The sequence below is a fragment of the Loxodonta africana genome, chromosome 2 (assembly GCF_030014295.1).
Source record: "Loxodonta africana isolate mLoxAfr1 chromosome 2, mLoxAfr1.hap2, whole genome shotgun sequence".
Lineage (NCBI taxonomy): Eukaryota > Metazoa > Chordata > Mammalia > Proboscidea > Elephantidae > Loxodonta > Loxodonta africana.
In genome coordinates this window covers 165,232,394-165,249,609 of record NC_087343.1, presented here as the reverse complement: position 1 = coordinate 165,249,609, position 17,216 = coordinate 165,232,394, and the positions used below count along the sequence as shown (strand labels likewise).

Sequence of the window (17,216 nt, the reverse complement as noted above, 5' to 3'; positions counted from 1 at the left end):
CCCAACGTGAGGGGATCAGCTAAATAAACTATAACCCGTTGAAAACCCGTTGCCATTGAGTCGATTCCGGCTCATAGCGACCCTATAGGACAGGGTAGAACTGCCCCATACAGTTTCCAAGCAGCGCCTGGTAGATTCGAACTGCCGACCTTTTGGTTAGCAGGCGCAGCTCTTAACCACTATGCTACCAGGGTTTCCCCCAAATAAACTATAGCACAGCTACCTGTACAATGTACACATGTTTGTAATGTGCATAGGAGGCTATCTGAAGGATTCATAACAAAGAGAAGCGTTACCCCAGGGAAGAGAATAAGGAGAAAACTTTCAGTTTAAATTTTGTGTACTTCACTCGTTTGCTATTTTTTCCCAATAATCCTGTATTACCAAAAATAATACTTTGATGTAGTAGAAAAATATTTAATAATACATAAAGATGTTTACAATTTATGATGATTAAAAGGTTGGCAAAACAAAGTGCAGTTTATTCTCATTTCTACAGAAACAACTTTAGATGTAAGGTGGAAGGAAAAGTTCCTAAAATGTGAACAGTGGCTCTCCGTCAGTGCTGGGATACAAGGCATTTTAATTTTCTTCTTATTTCTCTGTTTTTTCTAAAGTGTTCACAATGTACACATAGAACTTTTGTGATTTAAGAAGAATTCTTTTTTCTTAAAAGGAAAGACGTGGCCCAGGTTTTTGCCTGCACAAAGTGTCTAAGTCACGGCAGGCTGCATTTTTACCCTTTTTCATGCCTCCTCTTCCTCCTACCCTTGTACATCTGTCTCACCCGCTTTTAATTTGTGCCATGTTGCTGTCCTTCTTGTGTCCTTGTAAAGGGCCCGACATCCTTGCTGGAATGAGGCCAGGCAGAAATCAGGGTATGGGCCCAGCCCATGGCTCCCCATCCAGTGGTCCCCCACCTCCCCACCACCCCACACCACCTCCCGGGGTATTGTTCTAATTAGTGGGGACGGTAAGCAGAGCCAAAGGCGGAACTATAAACACTAGAGGCAAAGACCCATAAACAGCTGGATAACTGACTCCAGCTGTGCAGATGGGCCCGGTGCTCCGTGCTCGTTCACGGGAGGCAGGGGGTGGGGAGTGGACAGGCCCGAGGACTTGCCCTCTGCCTCTGCCTCCTCTCCTTAGTGCACCAGGCCAGCCAAGGATCAGGGGGGCAGGGAAGCCTCTGCCAACCTGGGTGAGTTTACAGTCCAAGTGGGAGGGGGCCATGAGGCCAAGGATACTGAAGTTACCTGAGTCCCATTACCTATGCCCTGGACCTCAATTAACCCATCTGTAAAATGGACACGAGAAGAAGTATCAGACTGGATGGGCCCACTCAGCTGTACCATATCGTGATTAATCCACAAATCTGTGAGCTGGGCCTAAATGCCTGTAATATAATTATTTGTAATATAATAAAATATATCTACCTGTTACCAGTTGCCATCAAGTCAACTCTGACTTATGATGACCTCATGTGTATCAGAGTAGAATTGTGCTCCATAGGGTTTTCAATGGACGATTTTTTTAGAAATAGATCGCCAGGCCTTTCTTCCAAGACACCTCTAGGTAGACTCAAACTTCCAATCTTTCAGGTAGCAGCCAAGCACATGAACCATTTGTACCACCCAGGGACTCCTAAAATATATATACCCAAAAAACCAAACCTACTGCCGTCGAGTTGATTCTAATTTACAGCGACCCTATAGGACACAGTTGAACTGCCCCACAGAGTTTCCAAGACTGTAAATCTTTACAGAATTAGACTGCCACATCTTTCTTCTGCAGAGCAGCTGATGGGTTCGAACTGCCGAGCTCTTTTAGCCACCGCGCCACCAAGACCCCTTAAAATATATATACCATGTGGTAATATGCTCTTGTAAAATTATTTGCATTATAATCTACATATTATATTATATATTATTATATCATACTGTTTAATATTATATTGCTACTTTTTAAACATCTCTGTGGACATCTTCAGTCAGAGAGTATGTGGAGGCAAGCCAGGAAGACTTCCTGTAGAAGAGAGATTTGAGGGCTTTAAGTTTGGCAGGCAGGAGAAACGGACCTCCAAAAAGGTCATAATGGAGGGGACAGGAGAGGCTTGAGGGTGAGGGGATTTATGGAGCTGTTTGGGGGTCATCCAGGCAAGGGACCCATGTCCATCTCCCACCGTAGAAACGCACAGCCTGGCACTGTATAGGAAGACGGCACATCGGACTAAACTGATCAAGACTTGCCAGCCCTAAGAGCTCCCAAACCTGGCTACACAACAGAACCCCAGGGAACTTGGGAAAACACAGATTCCTGGGCCCCTCCCAGAGCTTCTGAATGAGGCTTTGGGGCAGCAGGTCCCGGGCATTTGAATTTTTGATAAATTCCTTGTAGATTCTGAGGCCAGAGATCTGGCACAGGTGAGTGTTTAGAAACCCCAGGCCCAGAGTCCTCACAGAGAGGATGGCGGTCAGGAGGGGAGGTCACCCATGAATTTCATATTGTGCTTTGTGTCTTCTCACCCAACTACAAGGCACAGTCACTGCCAGGCAGCCAGGCGTCACCCTACACTTTGTGTCTGACTGGGGTGGGGCCTGGAGTGTGTCAAGCAAACCCTCTTGCTTGTCAAGTTTAATCCCTGTAAGGACCTCCTAATGCTCAAGTAAAGGGTCCAGAACCCATCGGGTGGTCTTGGCTCCTCAACTGATTGTAGATGTAAGGGTTTATTTCTGGACTGTCACTTCTATTCCATCGATCTATTCTCTATCCTGGTGCCAGTACCACACTGTCCTGATTGCTATTGCTTCGTAGTAAGTTTTGAAATCGTGAAAGTGTTACCCATTGCCGTCGATGGATCCCGACTCATGGCAACCCTGTAGGACAGGAAATGTGAGTTCTTCTTTATTCTTCTTTTTCAGGATTGTTTTGACTCCTCTGGGTCCCTTGCAATTCCATATGACATTTAAGATCAGTTTGTCAACTTCTACAAAGAAGTCAGCTGAGATTCTAATAGGGATTGCACCGGCTCTACAGATCAGTTGGGGAATATGGCATCTTAGCAATGTTGAGCCTTCCGATCCATGAACACAGGGTTTTTTCCATTTACTTTTGTTGTTTTTTGTTGTTAGGTGCCAATGAGTCGGCTCTGACTCATAGCAACCATATGTATAACGAATGAAACCTTGCCCGGTCCTGCGCCACCCCCACAATCATTGCCATGTTTGAGCCCATTGTTGCAGCCACTGTGTCAATTCATCTCATTGAGGGTCTCCCTCTTTTTCACTGACCTTCCATTTTACAAAGCATGGTGTCCTTGTCCAGTGATCAGTCCCTCCTGGTGACGTGCCCAAAGTAAGCGAGACGAAGTCTCACCATCCTCGCTTCTGAAGAGCATTCTGGATGTCCTTAGATCTTCTTTAATTTCCTTCGACAATGTTTTGTAGTTTTCAGAGTATAAATTTTGTGCTTCTTTTGTTAAACTGGGTTTTTTAAATTTATTCCTAAGTATTTTTTTCTTTTTGATGCTATGGTGAACAGAGTGGTTTTCTGAATTTCATTTTTGGATTGTTCATTGCAAGTGTATAAAATACAACTGATTTTTATATATTGATCTTGTATCCTGCAGCCTTGCTGAATTATTTATTCTAATCATTTGGTTTTTTTTTTTCAGAGGATTCCTTAGGATTTTCTAAGATCATGTCATCTGTGAACACAGACAGTCTCACTTCTCCCTCTCCATTTTGGATGCCTTTTATTTCTTTTTCTTGCCTAATTGCCCTGGCTAGAGCCTTGAATACAATGTTGAATAGAAGTGGTGAGGGCAGACATTCTTGTCTTGTTCTTGATCTTAGAGGGAAAGCTTTCAGTCTTTCTGCATTAAGTCTGATCTCAGCTGTGGATTTTTCTTAGCTGCCCTTTATGAAGTTGAGGAAGTTTCCTTATATTCTCAGTTTGCTAAGTGTTTTTATCATGAAAAGATGCTCAACATCATTAGTCATCAGGGAAATGCAAATTGAAGCCACAAAGAGTTACCACTCACGCCCAGTAGGATGGCTAGACTCAAACAGCAGAAGTGCTGGTGAGGGTGTGAAGAAATCAGAACTCTCAGGCACTGCCGGTGGGGCTGTAGAATGGTGCAGCCACTTTGGAAAATAGTCTGGCAATTCCTTAAACAATTCAACTTAGAGTTACCATATGATCCAGCAGTTCTATTCCTAGGAATTAAACCCAAGAGAAATGAAACTCTACGTTCACACAGACACTTGTACATGAATATTTGCAGCAGCTTTATTCCTAAGAGCCAAAGGGTCAAAACAACCAAATGTCCATCAACAAACCAGTGGTTAAAAAAACCAAAACCAAACCCGTTGCTGTCGAGTCGATTCAGACTCACAGCAACCCTAGAGGACTGAGCAGAACTGCCCCACAGAGTTTCCAAGGAGTGCCTGGTGGATTCGAACAGCCGACCATTTTGGTTAGCAGCTGTAGCTCCTAACCAGTGATATATCCACAAAATGGAATATATTCAGCTGTAAAAAGGAATGAAGTTCTGAGACACGCTACAACACGGAAGAAACTTGAAAACACACGAAGTGAAAGAAGTTAGTCACAAAAGGCCACGTACTATATGATCCCATTCATATGAAAATCCAGAAGAAAAAAATCTATAGAGAGAGAACGATTAGTGGTTGCTTAGGGCTGAGTGGTAGAGGGGTAAAGGAGTGATAGGAAAAAGGTATGAGATTTCTTTTTGAGGTGACGATAAAAACATTTCTAAAATTGACTGTGATGATACTTGCATGTATATGTGAATATACCAAAGCTCACTGAATCGTACACTTGAAGTGAGTGAGCTGGATGGTATGTGAATTAGATCTCAATAAAGCTGTTCGAAAAAAAAGAGAATGAAGTATTGACAGACACTACGACATGGAGGAACCTTGGAAACATTATGCTAAGTGAAGGAAGCCAGACACAAAAGGCCACATATTGTACAAACCATTTCCATAAAATGTCCAGACTACTCAGACAGAAAGCTTAGTGGTTCCCAAGGCTGGGGGGCAGGGAGAGTGGGGAGTGACTGCTAACGGGTACAGGCTTTTCTTTTGGGAAATGAAAATGCTCTGGTATTAGATAGTGGTGGTGGTTGGACAACTTCGTGAGAGTACGAAAAACCACTGAACTGTACGCGTCAAAAAGGGAATTTTATGTATGTGAACTGTATCTCAAAACAAAACAGCAGAGCCACCTTTGACACTATATGTGTAAAATGAGGGGTCACTCTCAGGGTCCCAGATCATCCAACCACTTTCATTTCATGGGTCCCAGGAAGAAAAATCAAATGCAATGAGCGTCCAGATTGCACATGGGCTTTACTGCCTCTCAGCTCCATCCTCGGCGCCTCAGGGCCAAGGTGGAAGTGCCACCTGCAGGCTCAGGGATGGGGCTGCAGGAGTTGGATGCCAAGAACCAGCTCAGCCCTTACTGAGCACTTGCTGTTTCACAGATCAGGAGACTGAGGCTCAGAGACATGAGGTACCTGTCGAAGGTCACACAGCCAATATCAGCCTGTACTTGAAACAATTTGTCTGTGTGTATTTTGACTACTATGCCATACCACAAGGAGCCCTGGTGATGCAGTGCTTAAGCACTCGGTTGGTTGTTTGAACCCACCAGCTGCTCCACAGGAGAAAGACGTGTGACAGTCTGCTTCGGTAAGATTACAACCTTGGAAACCCTATGGGGCAGTCCTACTCTGTCCTATAGGGTCGCTATGAGTTGGAATCGACTCGACGGCAATGGGTTCAGGTTTTATGCTGTACCTCCTCACCACTTCCCAAGGGACAGCACCCCAGAATGAGGCAAAGACTGGTGAATGCCAGCTCCAGCTTCCCCCTCCCTGCCTGAGAGGAGCAACAGGGCAGGACCACCCCAGGTACCTGCCACGTAAAGCAGCAAATAATGCTCTACGTGGTACCCAGAGGCGTCTGTGGAAAAGCAAGGCGCAGAAAAGCATGAGGACTGCAAGCCAGCAGAATAACTATCCAAAAAAAAATCCCAAACCCATTGCCATCGAGTCAATTGCAACTCATAACGGCCCTACTGGACAGAGTAGAACTGCCCCATAGGGTTTCCAAGGAGCGCCTGGTGGGTTCGAACTGCTGACCTCTTGGTTAGCAGCCATAACTCTTAACCACTACACCACCAGAATAACTATAGCTGGTTGTAAATGCAAAAAAAATTCTGGAAAGATACCCCAAAACTGGTAATGGTGGTTTCCTCTGAAGAGAGGTGAGCTGAAGCCTGGGGGCAGAGGTTGGAGGGTGACTTATTTCTCACTGTATGTCCTGGTGCACTGTGTGATATTTAAAAATCATAAGCATGTACTTTGGTTTTAGATTTGTGCGTATACACATGCTTTGAATCATCATTGGAGGCTCCCCATGACTGTCCAGTCCCCAGCCCAGTGAGGTGCAGGGCCAGGCTCTGTGAGTTTTCCCCATCCTGCCTCATGGGCACTGCTCTTCTCAGCTCCCAAAATAAGGTCAACTCCTGGCCACCAGCCCAGGAGGCAGAACTGCCCAGTGGGCCCCAGGCTGTGAAGTCTCATGGACTGGGGACTCCCAGCTGTGTGACCCTGGCAGAATTACTTAACCTCTCTGAGCCTCAGATGTCTCATCCACAAAATGGGAATGAAGATACCTACCTTAGAGATGGTTCATTACGAAGATTAAAGGAGCTAGCACTTGACAAGCAAAAAGCCTGCCTGAGTAAGCAATACCTTTTATTATATTATTTAATGTATTGATATCATTATTCATCATAGTATAGTCATAGTATTAACTAGTTGCCATTGAGACTCATTTCTGACTCATGATGACCCCGTGTCAAAGTAGAACTATGCTCCATAGGATTTTCAATGATTGATTTTTTGGAAATAAATCACCAGGCCTTTCTTCCAAGGTACCTCTGGGTGGACTTGAACCACTTTTAGTTAGCAACCCAGAACATTAACCCTTTGCACCACCCAGGGACCCCAATCATATTATTAGCCCACCGCTCTTAACCACCAGGCCCATCTAAGTCACACTGACACAAACCTGAGGTTGGGTGATGGCGCCCCCTGGTGGACACACACTTACTGCACCCGGTAAGTTCCAATCTCATCCACTAGACAAATCAAACCCCTTGCCGAAGAGTCAGTCGATTGACTCATAAAAGACCCTACAGGACAGAGTAGAACTGCCCCATAGGGTTTCCTCCCCCATTTCTTCCCTCTTACCCCTAAATATTTCAGCTCATACTCTTACAGTGATATTCTCTTACATAACTGCACAAAAACCAAAATCAGGAAATTTCACCTTGAAGCAGTATTATCATCACTGTCCCTATTCACGTTTCACCAATTATCCCAATAGTGTGTTTTACAGCTAATTGTTTTCTGGTCCAGAACCCCTCCAAGGCCACACATCACATCTGATTGCCAGCTCTCCTTTAATCCTGAGCCATTTCTCAGCTTTGATCTTTTGTGACCCTGACATGTTTAAAGTTCAGGCCAGTTATTTTGCAAGACTGTCCCTTAATATGGGTGAGCCTGCAGTTTCCTCGTGGCCAGATTCAGTTTATGTGTTGTTGTTTTGATCAGAAATTCCACAGGTGCTATGCTGTGTCCTTCCCAGGGCACATGATGTCAGTTTATCAGGTGACGTTACAGCTAACTCTCCCACCTGCCAGAATGGGGACACTGAGGCTCAGGGGGCCAGAAAGGAGCCGAGACTTGTCCACAGACACACAGCAGGTGAACACCAGAGGCAGGATCCTCAGTTCAGAAAAAGTGTAGGAAGGCAGAACCTTCCCCCACCCGCCTGGGCTGCCTTAGGACCTTCACTCTATGGGAGCCTAAGGGCTAGTTAAGGACACCCGCCCTTGTGACATCATCCATACAACAGTCCAGCTGCCTGAAGTCCCCCTTTCTGCTTCACCCATTTCATTTTTAGTTGTTTTATTAAGACTTTTCCATTATACAAATGATACATGAATACATCGTCCTTGTTAAAACAAAAGTTTCAGTCCCCTTTGAAAGCCCCCCTCCCAAACTCCGCACCCTCCTCCAGAAGTAGCACTGTTATCAGTTTAGTGTGAAAGATACATACACCTATACCCCCCGGGAAAAATACATCTTGTGTAGCAGTCTGTCTTAGTCCTCTGGTGCTGCCATACAGAAATACCACAAGTGGATGGCTTTAACAAAGAGAAATTTATTCTCTCACAGTCTAGTAGGTTACAAGTCCAAATTCAGGGTGTCAGATCCAGGGGAAGGCTTTCTCTCTTTGTCGGCTCTGGAGGAAGGTCCTTGTCCTCAATCTTCCCCTGGTCAAGAAGCTTCTCAGGCACAGGGAGCCAGGGTCCAAAGGACACGCTCTGCTCCTAGTGCTGCTTTCTTGGTGGTATGGGGTCCCCAACTCTCTGCTTGCTTCCCTTTCATCTCTTGAGAGAGTAAAGGTGCTGCAGGCCACACTCCAGGGAAACTCTTTACCTTGGATCAGGGAGGTGACCTGAGTAAGGATGGTGTTACAATCTCACTCTAATCCTCTCAACATAAAATTACAATCACAAAATGGAGGACAACCATACCATCCTGGAATCGTAACCTAACCAAGTTGATACACACATTTTGGGGGGGACAAAATTCAATCCACGACACAGTCTCTTTTCACCAATGGTCAGGCTTGTAGAGACTTCCCTGCCAGAACGTGGAGATTGAGTGAGCTATTTTTAACTGTATCATCATTGCAGCACCATTTGCAGGTTATTAGCAGATCCCCTGTGGATGGACATCTGGGTTGTCACTAGGGTTTTGCTACCATAAAACACACCACCCTATCTATGTACACGGCCCAGGGCTTCTCCGAGGGAGCTGCCTGCCTCTGGGAGCCGGACCGCTACTGGGGGTCCAGATTCTGAGTGGGCTCCTGACTGTGAGGGGCGAGGAGACTCTGATGTGCTTTACTCACTATCGCTAGAACTGCAGGACTCTTGGAGCTTGAGAGAAGCTGGGCTGGGTTTTTGCAATGTGTTTCAAGGACTCTTAGGGTTTCAAGATAGGATGGGGGACAGGGAGAAGGCGTTGAGCTGGTGAAAGTCCTCCCTCTCCAACCAGATCACCCCTACCTTTATCTGGTTTTTCAATTAAATTTTTCTTTCAAAAAACGTCTTAGCTGTTGAAAGTTCTAAAATCTCTGATGTAGTCTGGTCCCTTACCTGACACAAGAATCCCTTTGGTATCATGCTGGGAAGTGGCCATCCAGCCTTGGGTTGGATCTCCCTCAAAAGAGGAAGCTCCTTACCCCCATGGTAGGCATAATAATAGCCCCCCAAAACATCCACATCCTAGTGCCAGGAACCAGTGCTAGGTTTGGTTACATGGCAAGGGGGAATCCAAACTGCAGATGGAATTATCCAATGTAATCACAAAAGTCCTTTGTGGAAGGTGGGAGGAAGAGGAGGGCAGAAGTGCTCTGCTGACCCCTTGATTTCAGCCCACTGAGACCTATTTTGGATTTCTGTCTTCCAGAACCGGGAGATAATAAATGTGTGTTGTTTTAAGCTAGTAAGTGTGTGGTCATTTGTTACAGCAGCAACAAAAACTAATACACACACTTTGGCCAATTGTGCCCATGCCTGCAGAACAGCTCCTTCCTCTCCCTGTAACTCTCAGATGCCAGCCCTGGTCCTGCCCCCTTGGCCCTCCAGAAGACTCTTCTCTTTCCCCCAACCTGGAGCAGCCTTTTAGAAACTGGAAGACAGTGGCCAAGTCTCTCCCAAAGTCCTCTCCAGGCCAACAAACTCTGCCCTCACGTGATGTGGCTTCCACGTCTCCCTCAATGGCCTGGTCACCCTCCTGAGGATGATACATGTGGTCAGTGTTCATCAAAAGGTAGAACCCTGATCAGAAGTCCAGCCTCCAGGCATAGTCTGAGCACCATGGGTTTCTCACCTCCCTTCTTAGGAAGGCGCTGTTCTCATTAACACAACCTCCAGCTACATTCTTGTTGATGATGGCCACATCCAGCTCACAGCTGATATACCCCAGAGGTCTCTGCAGGTGTTGCCCTTGTGCCATTGGGACTGGTATTTTGGTGTGTTCACTTGGACCTCTCAGTCCACTCTCCTAGCTCCTGGTCATGGAGTGGGACCTCTCAGCACACCCCTCCCACACCCCTTGGGAGCTGTCTGTCTGCAGTTCCATGGATCTTCTCCTAGCTCGTAGGTGGTGGCCTGATTCACGGGTTCCCCCACGTTCCCATGCATCAGGGATTTTTTTGAAATACACACTGCTGTCCCACTCCCAGAGGTTCTGAGTAAATTTGGGGGAGCCCAGGAATATGCATTTTTAAAAGCTCCCCAAGGGGATCCCATTGCAGACAGCTGGCCAGGACCTCTCTGCTTGGCCCCAGCGCTCTCCCCTCCAGGCAAATCTCAAGTCAGGCCCTCAATTAGGCTGTGAAGGGTAGAAAGTGATTTGCTTCAACCAAAGCTGCAGCTCCTTGGACAGTGGGGCTCTCAACCTGAACTAGAACCTGTGGGGACCATCAGCCTGAGGCAGGGTTTTCTACAGCGGGAAGCTTCAGCATGCTGGGGGGCTTGTTAAAAATGCAGATGTTTCGGCCCCACCCCCTTCTACTTGAGAAGAATCTCCCGAAGCAGGATCTGGGAATCTGCATTTTAAACACGTTCTCCCAGAGAAGGCACGACTAAAGAGTAGCAGTGACTTGCCAGTCACAAGACCCATCGGTGGCAGAAGTCATTCTAGTCTCTGCGCTTCCTGGCTCTCAGAGCCATGCTCCATCCCCAGCACTTCTGAGCTATCTAGTTTCGGTCATCTGAGCCGCTCCAGGTGGCTGCTCCTGAGATAGGCCTATGCTATCTGCAAAGGGCAAATGGGGCACAGACATTGGCCGTGCACGCAAACATCCCCATCTCCACACCCCCCCGCCCTTGCAAAAAGATCTCACAGACAGACAAACAGGACCAATGTGTACAAACAGAACCCCACTTTATTAGCAGTTAGTTCAAGATTGTACATTAATGGAGGAAGGTTGCCACTTTTAACACAACCCAAAACGGCTGGTTTGAGAGCCCTCATCAGATGAGCTGGGTAGCGCCTCCTCTCCAGCCCTCCCCACCCCCCAGCATGGGAAGGAAGCCTTTGCCTGCTCCCCTGATGTGCCCCCACCCTCTCCAGTCAGCCCTCTCCTCTCCCCAGGAAATGACATGAATTTCATGCAATAATTACAAAAGGAGCCCTCTTGCTGATAATAAAAGCTACACAGTCATAGAAAACCCCTCCTCCTCCTCCTCCTCCTCCTCTAGGACCAGAGAAGAAGAGGAGCAGGAAGGATGGACTTCTTAGAGTAAAATGCAACCCGTTTTCCCCCAGGCCCTGGGCCTTGATTCCACACAAAGCCTGGCCCGCTGGAGGAGCTAAGCCACCTCTGGCCACCTGAGCTGGCAGGGCAAGTCCCAAGGGCAACCACCTCAGGCTTGGCAAACCCGATCCCAGCACGGCCTCGAAGGCCTCTGGATGAGGGAGTCTCTGGGTCCCCCAACCTCACAGCAACTGGAGCAGACCTGGTCCCTTCTGCCCTACCTGCTGTTTCTGCTGAGGACTCTGATGTTTGAAAACCACTGCTGCAGCCCCATCCATTCATTTTGCAGATGGGGTAATGTGGGCCCTGGGAGGATGGCCATCACATAGCCACTAAATGTACCCGGTGGGACTCAACCTCAGCTCCCCTGCCTCCAGCCCAGTGCTCTTCTCCCCAACACCATGGCCTGGGGAGGCAGCTCCCCACGCAGGCCTTCCCAATGCGTCCCAGGGGCGGCTCTGCTCAAGTGCACACCTGAGTCCAGAACAGACCATGGGCCTCTAAGGAGTGAAAACCCAAGGACCACGAGAGAGAGAGACAGACAGACAGACAGAGATGCTGTTTGGTGCCTGTGGACCATCCTCAGCTCAAAAGGGCAGCACAGGCTCCTCCTGACCCAAGTGATCTCATTCTCAGCAGGGCCCCAATGCCTTCTAGGGTGTCCACTATCCCTTCCCTCCTGGGCCCAGTGGAACGCTGTCTTCTCCAGGAAGCCCCCCCTCACCCTCCCCCAAGCCCCTGGAGCTCCGGCTGCCCCTCTGCCAGCTTGGCACTTGGTTGGTACATGTGACAGTGGGAGCACACCTGGGCAGGAGTGACACTGCCAAGTCCCAGCACAGAAGACAAAAGCCCACACAGCCAAATCACCCTTGACAATACAGGGGAGAGAGGAGCTGGCTACGCGATACCATGAGAGACAACCAGACAAAGCCAGGATGTGGGGCTTCTACCTGCAGCAGGCTGTAAGCTAGCCTCCAAAAATCAACATTGTTTACAAAATCAAAGTGTGTGTATGTGCTGGGGGTGCAGTGGGGTGGGGTGGGGTCTCTTCAGCATTCAAAGAGATGAAAGAAGCACTGTACAAAATGCAATGTGTGCACCTTGACTGGATCCTGATTTGAAAAGCAGCTACAAGTTACATGAGAGACAATTGGGAACATTTAAATATGGACTGGACAGCAGCTGCTGTTAGGAAATGACTGTTGTCTCGGGTGTAATATTGGGCCAAACCCATGGCCATCGAGCGGATTCAGACTCACGGCAACCCTATAGGGCAGAGTAGAACTGCCCCAGAGGATTTCCAAGGAGTGGCTGGAGGATTCCAACTGCCGACCTTTTGGTTAGCAGCTGAGCTCTTAACCACTGCGCCACCAGGGCTCTGACAAAAAAAATATTTAGCCAATATTAAGGAAAACGTCCTAATTCTTAGGAGATGCTGGCCAAAGCATCTAGGGGAGAAGTCTCATGATGTTTGCAACTTTTAAAACAGTTCAGAAAAATACATATATAGAGAAACAAAAGTGGCAAAAATGTTAATCATTTTAATTCTAGATGGTAGGGGTATCGGTGTTCATGATAAAATGACGGCAAAACATTTTTTTACTTGCTCTTCTCACTAACAACCTGTGGGGACGGCACCACACTGGGGACCGCCAGTTTCCGCTAGGGCAGTCCAGCCAGCCGGACGTCCTCTGGCGGTCACAGACTGCAGCTTCCTCCGCAGGGCCCCAGAGGCATGGCTGCCCCGATTGTATGTTATTGTTAGGTGCCGTGGAGTCGATTCCGACTCATAGCGACCCATGTGACAGAGCAGAACTGTCCCACGGGGTGTTCTAGGCTGTAATCTTTACGGGAGCAGATTGCCACAGTTCTCCCACAGAGCCATGGGGTGAGTTGGAACTGCTGACCTTTCGGTTAGCAGCCAAGCACTTAACTGCTGTACCACCAGGGCTCCTTTCCTTGTATTTAGGGGTTGGGAAAAGGTCCATGTTTAAACTGCAGACTTGCCCTCCCAGTGGTAAGACGCCCGCACCGTGGGAGTCTATGGGGACCTGGAATGACAAAGGCAGCTGCACCCACCTGGGGACAAGGCTCATGGATCACCTGCACCATTCAAGCTATTTCTCTCTCTCCCTCACTTTTTTGGCCAATCACTTACAGTGAGTTGGTAAAGATTAGAGATGCTGATGATGCTGCACCCACTGGTCCCTGGTTTTACTTCTCATGGGGGAATCTGTGGGCCCATTAGCTGAGCACCCCTAGGGAGACCTATTCCCATCCCTGAAGGTCCTGGCAGTGTCCAACCCAGGGGTCCTTAGGAAAGATTTGTTAGTGGGAAGAGAGGCAGCAGCTGCGGCCAGACAGACTTAGAACACATGCAGCTCAGGTGTCCAGTCCCCCGGAAAGGGCCTGGACAAAATTCACAATATCTCCTCTGTTCCCACAGGGCTCAAGCCTGTCTGCTCCTTTCCCAGGCCAGAGGCAGAGAGAAGCTAACTGTCTGCGCTGTAAGTGTCAGCTCCATTCAGTCAACCTGGGCCTCCTGGGCTCCAGGAGACAGAAGCAGGCCTCCAGGCCCAGAGGATAGACCAGAGAATGTGGGAGCTGTAAGGTCCTCACAGACACAGAGCCCAACCCCTCAACGACAGATGGGAAGTGAGGCCCAAGAGCTGAACTATGAAATCACTGCCCCACTCTGGCCATCTGATCCCACTGTGTGGGCCACCTTCACACGTGTGTGTGTGGACATTCCATTCTGACCTCAGACACTCAGCTCTTCATCTGCGCCGTCCTCTCATGGCCCAAAGTCTCCAGGTTTAAAGGACCCAGTGAGAAGCGTGATGGTAACTCTCCTGTTGGGACACGATGAAACTACATAGCTGGTCCAGTACTCAACTTTCTTCACCCCAGTGTAGAACTTGAGAAAAGGGAATCGGTCCAGAACTGAGACAGATCCAGGTCCTCCAGGCTGGGGAAGGACCCTTTAAGGTAGGAAGAGCAAGACAGGGACACAAATGCCAATCTGGAACTGAGAAGGCTCAAAGGCACCCTGGCTGGGAAGGAGTGGTTTATCCCCTTATCCTGGAATGACGAGGGTGTGACTGAGGGCGGGGCAGGAACCTGGCACAAAGTAGGGTCCCAAGGATGGGCTCAGAGGCAGTGTGGCATTGGAAGAAGAGCAGTGGACTCAGGATCAGGAGCCTCAAGTTCAATTCTCGGCCCTGCTCCCACTCAGCTCTGTGACATCGGCCAAGTAGGCCACCTCCCCTTTCTGGACCTATTTCCATACCTGTCGAAGGATCCTTCCAGAGCCAAGATGCTAGAGTCTTCTAACAAGACAAGGCTCTCCAGAAAGTATTTCCTGGGTGTCAGTTCAAAGCTGAGTTGGCAGTTGGAGGGGGCTGGGGAGAGGCACCCCAGCCTCAGTCACTTCACATTGTTAAAAGAAGAGGGGTGTAGGAGCAGACCCCAACCAGAAAACAGCCCGGAGATCCCACTGTCTGCAGGGGGCCTGGAGGCAGTTCTGTGGGTCCCAGTGGGCATCCCAGTTCCTCGGGTAGCTCCCAACCTAGCACCACGTGAGGGGGAGGGGGACGGGCCAACCATTGGCCCCAACTCTCCTACCCGGCCCCAGCTGTTTCCTTTGGCCAAAGTCCCCCCAGGGTCACCAGGCTTCATGAAGCCAGATTTCCTGGCGAGGGTTGTTCTTCCCTGCACATCTCACCACCTCTTTTCAACTGGGGTACCCTCGGGACAGACATGGAGCTTGGGAGAGGGACGGAATCCTCTCTAAGAGCTCCTCCACACTGTCTTCTTGAGGCCCCAGATACATCAAGACTCACCTCCCCCCCTCCCTTCTATCTCATTCTCTAGCACTGAGATGTGATACCCTTTGGAACTGGGGCTTGCCACCATTTTGTACAACTGAATTAAAAACAAACCCAACCCAAAAAAATAGAATATATATATACACATTATATATATATATATATATATAACACAGTGCGACCCCAGCACCCAGGGTATAAACTCTGGCACCAAGAAAAACAAAAACAAAATATTAAAATACTTTAGCTTCTTAGTATTTGGGAGGTTAAAGGGGTTTCTCAGAATCCTCAGCCACAGGAAGCTGGGCAAAGCAGTGGACGGTAGTCTCACCATCTCTGCCCAGTGTTTGCCAGGGGCCGAGGCTGGGTGGGCATGTATGTACATTGGAACGTGTATACTGGCAGACTCCTGAACCGCCTCAGTCTTTTACCACAGGAAACACCACACATGTCATATCCCAGGGTGAAGAAAGTGAGTACGGTGGAGGCCTAGGTCTCTGGGTTCAAATGGCACGGCAGTGCCCCAGGGCCTGAAGAAGGCCTTGAGGACTGGGTAGACACTGTAGGAACCAGAGATTCTTTCCCCAAAAAGGGAAGGTGAAAGGTGACGGTATTAACCAGAATGTATGTGCAGGTTCAGAGTTCTCTCCAGGTGGCCACGCTCACATCCAACCCAGTGACTGACTCTGAGTACCTACATGACCCCTCTGGATGGCCTGGCTTGAAACAGTCAGGGAAATGTTCAGTCCCTCTCACTGGTTTGGCAAAAGGCCCAGTGGGGCTCTTCTCCCTTATTGTCTGGAGGACAGGGAAAATATGGCAGCTAATACTGAGGGGACACCCTGCTGGGGTAGGTGGTGGGATGAAGGAAAAGGATATAGTTGGTAGAACACAGTGAGGGAAAGAGAGAGAGACTCATGGAATCTCTCCTACCAGGAAGTGGCCTTCCACCAATAGGAAGTGGCCTTCCACCAACAGGAAGTTGCCTCTCCCCAAAAGGAAGTGGCCTTCCCTCCAACAGAAAGCGGCCTCTCCATAGAGAGGCTGTGAACGGAATTGACCTCTGGTGGTTAGGGAGGTCCTAGAGGCCACAGACCCAGCAATGGATGCTCTGAGGCCCTTGTGGACCTGCTTGGGCTCTTCTCCTGGCCCTGTCTGGGCCTCAGCAGAGTATTGCTCATAAGTGCTTGGCCAGCCTAGGCCCAGCTCCCAATCCTGCAGGTCAGTCTGGCTCAGCGTGCGGCAGGACATCCCTGCCGTCACAAGTGTTCAGTCTGGCTGTGGTGGCCACAGCTACCTGGTGTTCTGGAGGTCCTCCCGCAGCCAGGTGGGCAGGGTCTGGCCCATCTTGTATAGCAGCTTGGAAAGCTCGATGTTGTGGTCTCGGTAATAATCCTTCAGGAAGGCTCGAGACTGTAACAGGAAGGAAAGCTCAGATCTTGGTGATGTGTTGATTCAAGAGGGAACCCCTTTCTAAAACCACCATTCTGTTGGCTTCATCCCATACATCTAGTATTTATTCACAGTCTTCTACATGGTAGCCTCCAATAGTGAACTTCTATACAGTAGAAGCACCAAAATATTGCACACAAGGTCAAAATTCTTGTGATAAGGAGAAAAGAGAAAGAATTAATCAGAACAATGAGGCCAACAAGAAAAGGGAAACCTAACAAAGATTCAGCCTGTGACCTTTCCCCTATATGCTTTTGCACACACTGTTCTACCTAGCGAGAATGCCCCATTCCACAGGTCCGAATTCTACCTCATCCTTCTAGGCCCAACTGCAGAGACACCCTTCCCCTCCTGTGAGAAGCCTTCCAACCCCCTCCCGGCTTCAAGTGGCATCTCCTTGTTCTGAAGTCCATAGCACTGTGGATACCTCTTACTGCACTATGTGCTTTCTGCTTTATATTCCTGTTGGCGTGTATGGCTCATCTCCCTCCTAGACAAGGAGTCC

General features: G+C 48.6%; 1 protein-coding gene across 18 annotated transcripts in view; it reads right to left on the bottom strand.

The window, feature by feature from the left end:
• Nucleotides 1-17,216, bottom strand: part of NDST1 (N-deacetylase and N-sulfotransferase 1) — a 173,266-nt gene that overhangs the window by 58,857 nt on the left and 97,193 nt on the right. For 16 of the 18 annotated variants that reach the window (XM_064278284.1, XM_064278250.1, XM_064278280.1 and 13 more), the window contains one exon: nucleotides 16,557-16,672. In XM_064278284.1, the coding sequence (XP_064134354.1) occupies nucleotides 16,557-16,672 (116 nt within the window). Of the gene's footprint in view, nucleotides 1-3,629; nucleotides 14,414-16,554; nucleotides 16,862-17,216 lie in introns of those variants that run through there. The other 2 variants (XM_064278308.1, XM_064278316.1) reach the window with 2 other exon arrangements.